This window comes from Sminthopsis crassicaudata, chromosome 4 (genome assembly GCF_048593235.1).
Source record: "Sminthopsis crassicaudata isolate SCR6 chromosome 4, ASM4859323v1, whole genome shotgun sequence".
Lineage (NCBI taxonomy): Eukaryota > Metazoa > Chordata > Mammalia > Dasyuromorphia > Dasyuridae > Sminthopsis > Sminthopsis crassicaudata.
The window spans coordinates 444,412,245-444,426,583 of NC_133620.1; the positions used below are offsets into that span (position 1 = coordinate 444,412,245).

Sequence of the window (14,339 nt, forward strand, 5' to 3'; positions counted from 1 at the left end):
ACTTATGGAATCATGTGTCTAGACCCAAAAAGAACCAGCTAAAAATCCTCATTTTACAGATGAGGAAACTTAGACCCAGGGAAATTTAACAACCTGTAAAAAGTTTTCCAGTTAGTGTGGGTGACAAGATTTGAATCCAGATCTCTGGAATCACTGTTCTTTCCACCCTCCCAAACTGGTTTACGGGTTTGGTTTGGTTTTCCTAAGTTTCTATAAAGCAAAATCTCTAAAGTTGGTTTTATTTGCTTTAAAAGTGTCCTGGCTTATTTCCTGCCACTTGTGTGACTGCCCCTGGGACAGGAGAAAGGAATAAGCTTAGGCACCTCTGTGAGGGACTCTTGGCAATGGCTCATTGCCCTGGCCAGACCCCCCTCGAAGCTTCTAAGCTTTACTGTGGGAACAAAATCTTCATTAACAGTAAGGCCAGTGACTAAGACAATGTAAACATGACTTGGAGGGCCCCATACCTAGAGACTGAATAACATAGGGAACCTGGCCTTCCTCCCACTCCCACCCTCTGCAGCTCCATGTGGCACACCAATGAACTCAAATCCATGATTTTGAAATCCCCAGTGGAGATCAGAGCAGGAAAACAGGAAGAAGAAACTAGGTACTGAATGGCACAAGGAGGAAGGAGTGTCAAGGTCATAATTGGAAGCTCTTTGGGCAAGGAATCATTAAGATAAAATGTTTTAATGGGAGACTTTGAAAGGTCAGCTTTTGCTTTTGAGATCCAACATCCAGTTCCTCTCCACCCTTCTGTTTCTTGAGGTTCCTGGCCCAAATCCCCAATCCCTGCCAGGAGCTGCGTTTTGTACTCTGACCCTAGGCCCAGCCCTCCCTGGGACCTGGGTATGTGACTTCCAATCAGGTGACTTGTCACCTGCAGCCATACAAAGAATCATTCAATCACCAGTAGGTATCTTAGCTCTGGGGGATCAAAGGGAGGGAAGAGGAAAGATTCTCTAGAATGTCTTGGCACCCCTAAATTCAGGTTTGGGCTATTTTCTGATGAGAGTGATTTTTTTAAAACCTTGGTTCTGACCTTAACAACAACAACAACAACAAATTAAAATACAATCTAGTATTATGTACAAAGAAAGGCGTATGGGGAGGGGGACTCTAAGGGAATTGCACTTGATTACAGTGGTTTATAGTTTACAACCATTGGACACATTTACTTCTTTAAAAGAAATCTCGGAATCATTTGGGGGTGCAGTGGGGAGGAGTCTGCCGATATTTACACTGTGTTTGGCTCAGTTCAACAGCACATGTTTCCTCATCTTGAAACTTCAGTAACAGATTCAAGTTTTTGTTTTTGTTTTTCCATCAGTTTGTTCAATGAAGGACCATAACTTAAAAGGCAAAGGAGAAATTCATCTTCCTCTTCTGTGGCTCTGAGCAAGCAGCTTTTCCTGCCTTGTTCCTCTTTCCTCATTGCTAGAATGCATGTGAATACTTAGCATCTTTGTGATGCATGGACTCAATACTGCAGGGAAATCCCAGCTGCTGGCACAGGATAGTCTCTGGTCTAGCTCTCCCCCAAGGATCCACATCAAGGGATCAGGTGGCTGAGCCACAGGCCAAGCCCTGGAAGGAGGAAGAGAGAGAAATCGGTCCAAGAGACATGGAAGAGACGTTGCCCATCAGCTTCCTGTGCTTCTCGATAACAACTGCCCTGATGCCATGGTTAGCTGGGTGATGATGTGGAAATAGGGTCCTTGTTGATAAGCACAGAAAATGTGAAGTCTGAGCATCACCAGGCTTGCAGAGGACACTGGAGAGAGAAGAAAGAGGAAATTAAATCAACAAAGGGCATGGATCCTTTTAGAGCAAGGTTTTCCAATGTGCTCTTGGAAAACTATCCATTTATTCCTAGGATCATAAGCTTTAGAACTAGAAGGAATCCCAGGAGCTAGTTGGTTCAATGCCCTCCTTATACAAATGTGGAAATTGAGGCTGGGGGTAAGTTATTTGTTCCAAGTTACACAGAGAATAAACATCAGAAAAGTAATTTGAACCCAGAGCTTTTATTCACATTTATTAAGTGTGTATCACATGCCAGATTTCTTTAGAACAGCTATATAATCAGTGACAGGGATGTCATAAGAAACTGTGAGAAAATAAATTGTGGAATATGAATTACAAGGTGGAGCGGGGAGACAGCCATCCTGGAAGACAGGAAATTCTTGGTTCAAATGTTGCCACTGCTGATCTATGTGCCCAGGAGTGACCCTGGGCAATTGTTCTTTAGGCAGTTCTAGAAGGCTGTGAGTTACAGAAAAGGTGCTGATCTACCCTGATAGGGTTCCACCCTCTGGGAACTAGTACCTCTGCCTATGTGTTAGATATTAGAAATTAAAACAAACAAACAAACAAACAAAAAAACCAGTTCCTGTCCTCAAGAAGCTTACTTTATAGTAAGCTCAACCAACCATCAAATATTTCCACATGGCCTACCATGTATGCACACCTGGCTTCTGGGAAGCAAGGCGACAAGATGAAAATACAAGAGCCAGCCAGCTCTTTTGGCCATTTTCAGGTAGGGACTTTGGTTGATAAGCATTTTAAAATACTCATCATCCAATTGTGCTTTTTACCCTGAGATTTGGCTTCTTTTTCATATATAGTATGTGCTCAGTGCTTAAGAGGTTCAGAGTTAGGGCTGAGTATGGGGCAGGTCTCATCCCTAGAGGGTGGCCCATAGTAAAGGGCTAGCAGCTCTTCTTACCCTGTTTCTATTTCAGTTTTGCCCCAGCCCTTTCTGGTAGCCTCAGCGTAGTCACAAGAGAGGCCGCCTTAAAGCCAGAGTCAACCTTGAACAAAATTTTTTTGAAGTCAATGGGGAAGGATCAAGCAGTAGAGGATGTGACTTCTGTGACTCTTGTTAGCAATGAAAGGGTGAGGAATCCCTTTGGAGAGATCAGAACCCATGGATGATAACCACTGTCAAGCCTACCATCTCTGACATTGCCCTGGAAATAGGGGCCTCCATTACCCAGAGAAGACCCATGTTAGAAGATTTTGGATCAGGGAATCCCCTCTCCTTCTCTTCTCTTTGTTCTTCATCCTTCTCTTTCCCTCCCTCACTCTTCACAAAAGCTACCTAGCATAGTACATAGTTAGCTGACCTCAGAGCCAGGAAGACCCAGATTCAAGTCCTAACTGACACATCCTGACTGTGTGACCCTGGATGGATTGCTTACTTCTAAGTGTAAATACAGACCAAATACTATTTGCATCTATAGAGGGAGTTTCCTCACTGGGACTTCCCTCCACATATAAAATGATTGTGAATCTATTTCTATCTCCACTTTCTGACTTGTACTTCTCCTAAAGGTACTATTTGACTTGAGACCTTTTCTCTCAAGAGTTCATAGAACTAATACTAAGTGAAATAAGAACCAAGAAAACTTTATACACAGCAACAACAAGTTGTATGAAGATTAACTGTGATATACTTGGTTCTTAGTGGTTCAGTGATTCAAGGCAATCCCAATAAACTTTAAATGGAAAATACCATCCACATGCAGAGAGAGAATTATGAAGACTGAATGTAAATCAATATATGATACGTTCACTTTTTTTTTAATCTCCGAGGTTTTTGTTCTTGTGGTTTTTCCTTTTTTGTCTTGATTTTTTTATCTCCCAATATGATTCATATAGAAATATGTAAGAAATAAATGTACATTTATAACCCCCCAAAAGTTTGTTTTACATGTAACTGGTGAAAATAAAAATTTTTTAAAAAATTGTCTAAGTTCATGAAGGCCTCCTGAAAGGAATTAATAATCTTCACATCAGTTCTAAACACTTTGTTGAGGAGAAAGTAAGTCACTTGCCTAATTTTCCTCTCTTAAAAAAAATCTTATTTTTATGGATATCTTTATTTTTCCTTTTTTTTATAGGTGATTTATTAAGTACCTATTATGTGGCATCATCTAAGCATTTTACAAATATTGTCTCATTTGATCCTCACAACAACTCTGCGTGATAGACGTTGTTATTACCCTCATTTTAAAAGATAAGGGAAAGAAGGCAAAAAAAGAGATTTGAATTCAGGTTTCCCTGTCTCCTGGACTCAATGCTACTGAGTTGCTAATCATTTTCATTCTCAAATACACCTTTCCTACTCTTGAGAGTCACCCCTTATATCTAGAATAAGAAAAAAGAAAGATAAAAGGAGTTCCATCAAATCCACCAAAAAAACCAATCTTGCCTGACAGTAACATTTATACAATAATCCACGTGCATTGTCACCCACCTCTGCTAAGAAGGAAAGTGAATTAGGATGCACAATTGTGAGAAAAGTTGAGTTCTAGTCCTTTCAAATTCCTTAGGCCTTAGTCTTAGTCCTCTGGAATGCCATTTTCTCTTTCTGACCTCCCTCCTTCATTCCCCATAATACTATACTCTTCCCTAGGAGTTTATCAGGATTTTTTTTCCTCTCCAATTTTCAGATTTTGGGTGTAGGGGAGGAAAATGGCTTGTGACCTTGCAGGTTTCAATAGGAGAGCAAACACCAGGGGTAGATAAGGAGACGCCAGCAAGATTCTATGACCTGTCATTAGAGATGGGCCTCCCAGCTATCAAATGTTTGCTGACATAATAAAATGGCAGCAGGGCCCTAAATGTTGTCAAAGGAACCGAAGTTATTTGCCTCCCCTCCAAGTCTAAACAAAAACATCTGATAAGCGATACACTGTATTCCCAGGAAAATTGAAGGTCTGACCCCAAGAGGTCCTTGGTGGGTTCCAGAAGGAAAATTTCAGGTCTGACTAGAAGGGGAATCCTTCCCTCCCTGCAAAAGGACCAAAATGGGGAAAGAGTAACCAAAAAATTCCTAATTCTAGAGGTCTGTCACATGTTTTGAAAAGGGTGAGAAGGTGGAATTTAAAAATCATGTGGCTTCCTTTTCAGAAAGACATAGAGAAGCCAAATTGAAGCTGGGAGGGTTGAGAATACAGCAGAAATAGCCCTGACTCTTGAAGCAGAGAAGACGGATTCACATTCTTTCTCTGTTATTTACTTGTATGACCTTGAACAAAATCACTCAGTTTCTTCATCTATAAAATGAGATGATTGGACTTGATGACTACTAAGGTCTCTCCTCAATCTAAGACCTTATAGTGTGTGTTTATGCGTGTGTGTGTGTGTGTGTGTGTGTGTGTGTGTGACAACAGCGATCTGTAAATATCAGGAATTTATGATGTGGACTTTCCAGGTCTATTTTCATCATCCCTGATGAGTGACTTGTTGCTGTGTAGACACTCTCTTGACCTCCCCATAAACTGGGAAGTGAAGTGGATGCAGGCAGTAGCTGCAGCAGCTGGTTAAGAATCCAGAAACAGAGCGAGGAGGCAATTTGTGGCTTGCCCATACTTGTTGCCTCAGGTCACTGCTTGCTGAATGAGGTCTATTTCCAATCTGACAGGAGGCTGTTTCCCAGGAACCCAAGTGGGAAATTGTTTGGATGGTAAATCATGGACAACCATCGGTGTTGGAAGGGGGTGGGGGGTGTGTGTGTGTGAGAGAGAGAGAGAGAGAACCCAACTGCCCTCTGAAGACTAAGAATAATGAAGAAGCATAAGAAGAGTCCCTTTTACCATCTGTGTGACCTCAGGTATGTCACTTTGTCTCTTAGCCTTCAAATTCCTCATCTATAAAATGAGGGCTTTGGGACAGATGATCCTTAATCTCCCTTCTAGATCTACTTCTATGAGTCTATTATATGAACAATACAATTCACATTCAAAGCTCCTAAAAACTAACTTTACGGAGTCCTAGAAGTATGTCTACTTTCTCTACTTTCTTGGTTGGAGCCAATAGGTGGGGTAGGGCTCAGGAAATCAGAGATTCATAGTTTTAAAATAAGAAGGAACCCTTGGAGGTCTCCTGGTCTAATGAATCATCATACAGATGAGGAAAATGAGGTCTGAGTGGCAAAATAAATTGGCCAAGTGTCAAAGGTAGGGTTTGAATGAACCTAATTCTCTTTCCACTGTACCATGTTGCCTGTTTGACTAATGAAGTGCCTACTGTACTTAATTATTCTTAGTCTTCAGAAGGGTCATCAAATACCCCTTTCCCTTATGTACGCCCCCTTGAACCACTCTAATTCTTCCCTCAAGTTGGGTAAATGGATCTGGATTATATTGGAAGAGGAAGGAGTTTGGGGTGGAGGTGGAGGTGCCCTGGAGTCAGGAACTCAGAGGTATCTGGAAATAAGAAGCTGCAGTTAATCATAGGTCCCTCTCCTCCAAAACTCTCCAGAATGGCTCTGGGCCCAAGCTCTTGCAGAATGACCTAAATTCCTTGTTCTCTCTAGTGAGTCTGGGAGGAGAAAAAGTGGGCTGGACCCTGATAAACTGTGAAATGGCCTGGCACTCTGGGAACATGCCAGGCTGGTTTTTGAGAGAGCCTCTTTAGTCCAAGTCCAAACTGGCCACATTATCATCTGAATTATATACGTTTAATGGACTGGGAATTTCAAGCAGATGGCCACCAGCTATACATGGCCACAATATTCTTGATCTGAATCACATTAAAATATAATTAAGAAATATTTCACAAAATACATAAAAATACAACAAAACATAGATAATATTACATTTTAAAGTTAAGTCAATGTGAAACCGATTAAAATGTAATTAAGAAATAATGAACAAAATAAATAAAAATATATTAAAAGATAATGTTTCATTTTAAAACCAGGTCAATATACAACCCACAGGGATCCTTATGTATAGATAAGTAACCTTACTTTCTAGTTGAGTTAACATCCTGTCCTAGTCTAACTCCTTCACTTTACATATAAGAAACCTAAGGTCCAGGAAGGCAGAATCTCTAATCCAGTATCATAGCAAATGGAACAAAAGTATCCTAGCTGTTTTCATACAATTTCCCTATTAGACTATAAACTCCTTAAGAGCAGGGACTGTTTATTTCTGTATCTCTCTCGTACTGACCAGCAGCAAAGTTTTGCACACTATAAGCATTCTGTAAACGTTCAATGAGTCAGTGGCTTTAGAAGCATGGAAGTTGCTATACTGAGAATTTTTAAGAGAAAAATATTATTTAGATCAAGTGTCATCACCCAAATATCTCTTCCAGAATTACCAGAGTCTAATATCTAATTAGATCTTAAGTCTCATATTTAGAAAAAGATCTTGGGCCATATGTTTAGAGTTGGGAAGGACCTTAGTGAAAAATCTAGTCCAACCAATTTATTTTACAGATGAGGAAACTGAGATGAAGAAATTAAGTGATTTACTACATAGATAGTTTCAGAGATTAGATCAGAGTGTTATAGGTGGAGGAACCTCAGCTGCCATGTAGTCCAACACTCTGCCCCACCATTCTATAAATGAACAAACTGAAGCCAAGAAAGGTTAAGAAACTCGCTCAGGATAAAAAAATAATAATAACAAAAGTATCCAAGATCAGAATTTGAAGCCAGTTCTTTCAGACTCTAAGCCAATCCATCATGATCTCTTCTAGTCAGTCTGCAGAGAAATCTCTCTAAAAGGGAGAAGATGTCAAGCAGCTAAACCACCAGACCACCTGAATTTCATTCCCACACTGTTACTATCCAGCTATGTTTCTTTTATAGTTAATGTCCTGTAGATGCAAAGGTGGGGAGAAATGACTGCCTTTTTATAATTTAATAAGAATACTGTAGCGTAAACTCATCTTCTATAGACTCACTGAAAGCATCTTTGGAATAACTGGAATGACACTTCATCTAGCTCTCACTTGGTTTTAATTTCTTCTAATCTTATTTAACAAAACTCTAATAATAAACATTAGACAAAGTATAAAACAGGGAGATACATTTTGCCAAAAGTCTTCTTTGGTGGGATGGAGAGTCCAAGGCAAGAAGGGTAGGTGAGGTCCGCCACATGTTCCAAATTGTGGTTGGTATTGTGTTGACTCTATCAAGCCCTAAGATATTGCAAAGTTTCCTGGACCTATATTTGTTCAAAGGAGTTTGAACTGACCATCCACATGAAAAAATGGATGAAAAATTCCAGATTTCAACACATGTATCTAAATGAACACCCAATAGAGCTTGCCCAGCAATATGTATATCAGGGACAAATGATACAGATGAACAATGAGTTCAGTCCAGAGATGAAAAGGAAAAGAATGGGTTAAATAGCTTTTGGGAAATTATAAAGTACTTTTACTGACCCCAAAGCTTCCCATAACATCCAAGACATCTATTTTAATATAAACATTTTGTTATCATTGCTATTTGGCAGCAAAACATGGAATACCAGTATATCTCCTAAAAACTAAAATTAAATGACATAGAAGGCAATACAAAGGCACATGGTAGGTGTGAGCAGTCTGCAACACACAATTCTTGGGCAATTCCAAAGAACAATTGTAAACAATGTCATCAATGATTTGCAGGATAGGAAGAGAAGATAGCTAAGTGATGTAGTGAGAGAAAAAGATGATGGGTCAATGATCAGAGTACTTCACAGCTACCCTCATGATGCTGTCAGAAAATGAGGATCTCCTTCAGCATATTGGATGTGTCCCATGTGGTGAAGTTTTTGGAGGACATGGGCAAGAGGAGGTAGCTTAGATAGGCATATATATATATATATATATATATATATATATATATATATATATATATAGTATTGGAGAAAATATATGAGGTCACCAATCCATTGAAGTGTTTCAGCAGAGATAGATAAAATGGTGGCTTTTTAATGGAATAAGTGCTTTGGACGTTGAATCATCTTTGGTAGACATCTTTAGGATAACTCCAATAGACAGGATGCTATGGAGGCAGTGGACCTCATTCTGCTCCCACATGATTTTAATTTCTTCTCTATTCTGACACCTCTTTTTCCCATTTCTTGGAGACTAAAAGTATCTGGTATGACAATATCTATTTAAAATGCTCTTAAATTTTTACAATCCAGGGTGATTGTAGACAACTCTTCTATCTATAATGACACTTTGATTTCAGTAAGATATATTTGCTGAATTCTCAAGAATATGTAAAGGGTTGTACCTGTACTATGGGAATGTCTTCTGTTATTTTATAAAGAAAAGAGGTTCAAAAAGTTATCACCTTTATGAAATTTCAAGTGTCGCTGTAAATAAATGCCTCTTTTGTTGTTGTTGTTGCTATTGTTTCTGTCATTGAAGGTTTTATGCAATATGATCCACAAAGGATAAATAAGTTAGCTTTGGAGTCAGAAAAGATTGAGATCAAGTCTCAACTCTGACATAAACTGACCGTGTGACTTTTGGCAAGTCACTTCTTCTCCCTAGAGCTCTTTCCTTATCTGAAAATGAAAGAATTGGATCAGATAGCCTATGTTCTTATCCAGCTCTAGGTCTAGGACCTTATGATCATAACACAAAGTCATTTCAAGATGGAGATAATACTAATGGAAGCAAGGGGGAGTCAGGAAAGGCTTCATCTAGGAGGTGGGTCCTGGGCTATATTTCAGAGGAAGCTAGAGATACTTTAAAGAGAAGAGAAAGGAGTTTTGTTTTAGGCATAGAAGTCATGTGCAGCAAACAGCTAGCTAGTGAGTTAGACTATAGTATAAAGTGGGTGAAAGGATGTATGTAATATTCATAGACCTTGAAAGACGGTAGAAACTAGATTATGGTGGAGTTCAAATGCTAAGCTGGGTATATTGTGGTTTACCTCAGAGGCAAAAAAGGAGCCCCCTAAGGATCTTTGCTGATCTATTACTGATCTTGACCCTAAAACCTACAATGGTAATGATGATAGCATTAACTATCATATCTGTAGGTGCTTGAGGGCATCTCATTGGATGGAGTGGTGATCCTAAAATCAGAAGAATCTGAGAATCTGGCCTCAGAAATTTATTAGATATGTGAGCCTCAGTAAGTTACTTAATTTCAATTGCCCCAAAATAAATAGAAGACAGACAGACAGATAGATAGATAGATAGATAGATAGATAGATAGATAGGATAGTGGATGAATGAATGAATAAATAAATAAAATGGGAAGTGGAAGGCAATCCTAAAGGGAAAGCATCTGAGGCTATTTGAAGGCATACAGTAGCCTGCAAAATCCAAAAAGGGAAAACAAGAGCATTGCTGTTGGACCAGTTCAGCCTTTCAAGGTTGGCTGGTCACCTAGTCCAGCAAAAGGGAGAAGTCTTCATGGGAATTGATGACCATCTCTCCCAGGGAGCATCTCAGAATATTTTCATTAAGAGAACATTTCCTGGATTTGGAGGACATGTTTCAACAAGCAAGCATCAAAGTCAACTCAGGGAAGACAGAATAATTAATCACAGACCAGGGCAGGGCTGACCAACTGGCAGATGAACCGATAAGGCCTTTCAAAGGAAGTGGTATACCCGAGGAGCGTGGCTGCACCTGGCTGCCCCTTGGATTGAGATTTGTGAGCAGAGATAAATGTTTTCCCCATACATTACAAAGTGGGGGAGATTGTCCAGAAGACAGAGGGCAGAGGGATTGGGAGGGATGTTTTCACTTTCTACAAAGTGAAAGAATGAGTAGTCTCAGGTTCATACATACACACTCTCTGTCTCTCTCTGTCTCTCTGTCTCTCTCTCTGACTCTGTGTGTGTGTGTGTGTCTCTCTCTCACACACACACACACACACGCACATGCACGCACAAACACACCCCTCTTCCTCAGGCACATGGGATTTACAGTGTACTCTCAGTGCCCATGTAAAGGTGTGACTTCATCTTCTCTAACGTTTCCCAGAATTGAGCTAGGTAGGGGATGGGGATGAGGAAGAGGCGAGTCAAGGAATGTGTGTGCAGGTAGCAGGGGTGGGGCATGATGATAGCTCTGATCACAATAACAGGTCCACTCTGAGACCTGACTTTAAAAAGTTGGCATCTCTCAGAGAATCTTAGAGACAAGAATTGCGGGTGGGGAAGGGAGATTTTTGATATTCTGCCCAATCTCATCATTTGACAAATGAGAAAAATATGATCCAGAGAAGTCAAATAAGGCAGCTTTGTATAGTGGGAAGAGCCTGCCCTTGTAGCCCATAGACCTTTAGGTTCAAATCCTGTCTCTGACACTTCCCAGCTGTGTGACCATGGACAAGATATTTCAATTCAACCTATTTCCTCATCCATAAAAGGGAAATAGCTTAGAAGGCAAGCTCTTTGAAACCTTTGAAAGACTGTTTTGTCTTTGTCTTTGTATCACTACTGATGCTTCCCTTAAAAAGTGTTTGGTGAATGGTTGTTTGATTGTGCATTTATTAAATACCTTTGTATAACAGGTACCATACTAAGCATAGAAGATACAAAGATAGAAATTAAATACACAACCTTTATCCTCTTCTAAGGACTTACTTCATAAATTCATGATGGGAATAATATAAAATCATACATACAAAGAGCTTTGTAAACCTTAAAGCATTATATAAATAACAGTTATGTTTTTAATGTGATTTATCCAAGTCACACAGTTAAGAAAGAGCAAGTACAGGGACCCACAGCCAGGGCCTCTGGTTCCACAGAATCATGGATTTAGACCCTTATAGACCAAACTGAAATTTTTACAGATAAGGAAACTGAGTCCCAGTGAAGCCAAGTAACTTGCTTAAGATCCCTTAGAGGTAGGATTTGAATACAAATCTTCAGACTCCAGAGCCATTGTTTTCTCTATCATGTTACCTCCTGTGTTCTATTACATCATATGGTATGCTTTCCAGAGTTCAAATGGGGGAGAAAAATAAACACATTAGCTAAGTGTCACCATAAGCTGACAAGTTCAAGGTTGCGTTCTTTTTAACTCATAATCGATAAAGGTCAAACAGTTCCCACGCTGCATGGATCCAGTTCCTCTAAAGGTCCTATTGATTGTTTTGGAACAACAGTCTCTGTCCAGATAGGTCTATATCTCTTTTGTCTAACATTGAGTTTCCCAAATAAGTTTGACAGTTGCTGACAGTTTTGGTCCCATCTGCCTTTATTCCCATCTTTGCCTTCTGTTACTGCTATGTTTTCCACCACGGAATCAGCAATCAGTCATGAGCTTTAATGGCAGCATTTCCTCTCTCCCTCCACATCCCAAAGATCTGTTCCATTAAAACACACTCATAAATGTTTCATGTGACCCCATAGAATGGTCAGTAAAACAGAAAAGCAAACTTCAGCACAAGTTGTAACCTGGGCACCCCACTCAAATTGGGACATCTCTCTCAAGCTCAGATTCCAGGGTCTAGGTCTCTCTGAACCTAAGTGAGCCCAATCTCTGCTTGAACCCCTTGGCCATAGAAAAGCATCTACATTTAGCCCACTCTATACTGGGCATTTGACTGGATGAGATCTGATTATGAGAAATCCTCAAGGTTTCTTCTATAAAGAAGGGATGTGTACAATCTTTAGCCATGAATCACAGCTATGGGGCAGGAAGGGTTCATTAAGAAAATTACTCTCAACCCTTTCATTTGACAGAAGAAGAGACTAAGGGCCAGAGTTGTATGACTTGCCCAAAATCACACAGGTGGAAATAGAACTGGTCTGCAAGCCCACAGAATTATAGAGAAAGAGAACAGGCTAGCTGTGCATGGAAATTCTAAGGAGTCAACTGTCTAGTCCTCTAAGAAAGCTTCTATTATACTGAGTAACAGAGACCACCACTTGGGTTGTAGAGACACCTATGCAGAGCTAAATACTTTCATCTTGCTCTTCATTGTGGTATTCTGTCTCTGAAGGCAGCAAAACATATTAAATAGGGCATTTCAAACCCCGCCTCAAACTTTTACTAACTGTGTGGCCCTGGAAAAATCACTTAATTTCTCTGCCTCAGTTTTCTCATCTGAAAAATGAAAGGGTTGAACTCCATAACCTCTAAGATTCCTTTCAACTCTAAATATGATTCTACAATATGACTTTGTTTTTTATAGCAATATCTGGAATATAGTAAATGCTAAATGAGTGCTTTTTCATTCATTCATTTACTTATAATTTCTGTGAATCCCTAATACTATATCAAACTTTGCAGAGCTCTTTCTTCTTAACAGCCCAGTGAAGTAGGTTGTAAAAATATCTTCAGCACCATTTTACAATTTAGAGGGGAAAGGCTCAAAGAATGAAATGACCTGGTCACAAATCTAGTTAGAGAGAAGAGTTCATCAGATTCCAAGCTCAGTGTTCTTTCTTATAGCAACTTGGTATCAAGGCACTAAGCTTATGATGAAATCTACATCTGACAACAAAGTAATAATAGCTACCATTTACATAGCTTTTTCAGGTTTGCAAAGCACTTTATATATATTATCTGGCATACCCTTGCTCTGTCTTGTCATCCCACCCCATTTGTAGCACATATGTACACACTCCCCAAATCCCAACCAGCCCCTGACATACCAGAATTACCTGTTTACTGGAAGACATGTTGGTGAGTGTACTAATACTACTGGTGTCTGTGACCACCATGGCAGACGGAAACCGGGAGGTGTGGGAATACTGGGGGGGTTCCTGCTTGTGCGCGTACACTGGAGAGAAAGAGGATGAAGAAAGTCAGCAAGCGTACAGTGATGGGTAAATCGTAGTCATCCTGTGGAGAGAGGATCCACACCGTCAGTATCACTTGGCTGAGTTAGCCTGGGGTGGGGGTGGTTCCTATAAAATGGATCCCTAAAACTACTATTTCCTTTTATAGTTGGCCAGGGTCACTGGAATCCTTCCATTCTCCTAGTTTTTTACATAAATTACCAAGGAAAAGACAAGTGGTTAAATGGGTTTAAAATAGAAAGCACCAACTAAAACATGGGGTCTATGAAGCCTTGGCTAATGCCAGCTGAATTCAATAAGCATGCATTAAATACCTACTGTGTGCAAGGTACTGGTGCCATGGCACTTCTGTGTGTACAAAGACAAAAACAAAAATCCTTTTCCCCTACCTTCCAAAAGCTTTCATTCTGATGAATTGATTTTTTTTTACTAGACTTTTGCTTTCATTGGTATAGAAAATTCTAATAAAGAAATCCCTCTTCTAAAATAAGTCATAGCCTATTGTGCTCTTAGAGGGTTAGAGTTACTTTTGGGAACTAAAAGGTTAAGTGGCTTGGTGGACATGTAGCTGGTAGGTTATAACAGAAGTGAAAGAGTCTAGAGATGGAACATTAAAAACAATGCCAAATTTGCCTATGATATTACTTTTGCTTCTCTTCCTCTTTTTCCCTCCCTTTCTACTTCCCTCTCTCATTGTTCCTGTCCCTGTCCCTGTCCCTGTCTCTGTTTCTGTCTCTGTCTGTCTGTCTCTGTCTCTGTGTGCGTGTGTCTCTGTCTTTCTGTCTTCCTCTCTGTGTGTCTCTTTCCTTTGCTCTGTAGG

The 14,339-nt window shown here is 39.9% G+C and overlaps 1 protein-coding gene across 10 annotated transcripts in view; it reads right to left on the bottom strand.

The window, feature by feature from the left end:
- Positions 1-679: 679 nt before the first annotated feature.
- Positions 680-14,339, bottom strand: part of HNF1B (HNF1 homeobox B) — a 78,535-nt gene continuing 64,875 nt past the window's right edge. For 6 of the 10 annotated variants that reach the window (XM_074263502.1, XM_074263507.1, XM_074263498.1 and 3 more), the window contains 2 exons: positions 13,373-13,500; positions 680-1,777 (listed from right to left, as the gene is read on the bottom strand). In XM_074263502.1, coding sequence (XP_074119603.1) covers positions 1,757-1,777; positions 13,373-13,500 — 149 coding nt within the window. In that variant the 3' untranslated portion in view covers positions 680-1,756. The remainder of the gene's footprint in view (positions 1,778-13,372; positions 13,501-14,339) is intronic. The other 4 variants (XM_074263504.1, XM_074263508.1, XM_074263500.1 and 1 more) reach the window with 1 other exon arrangement.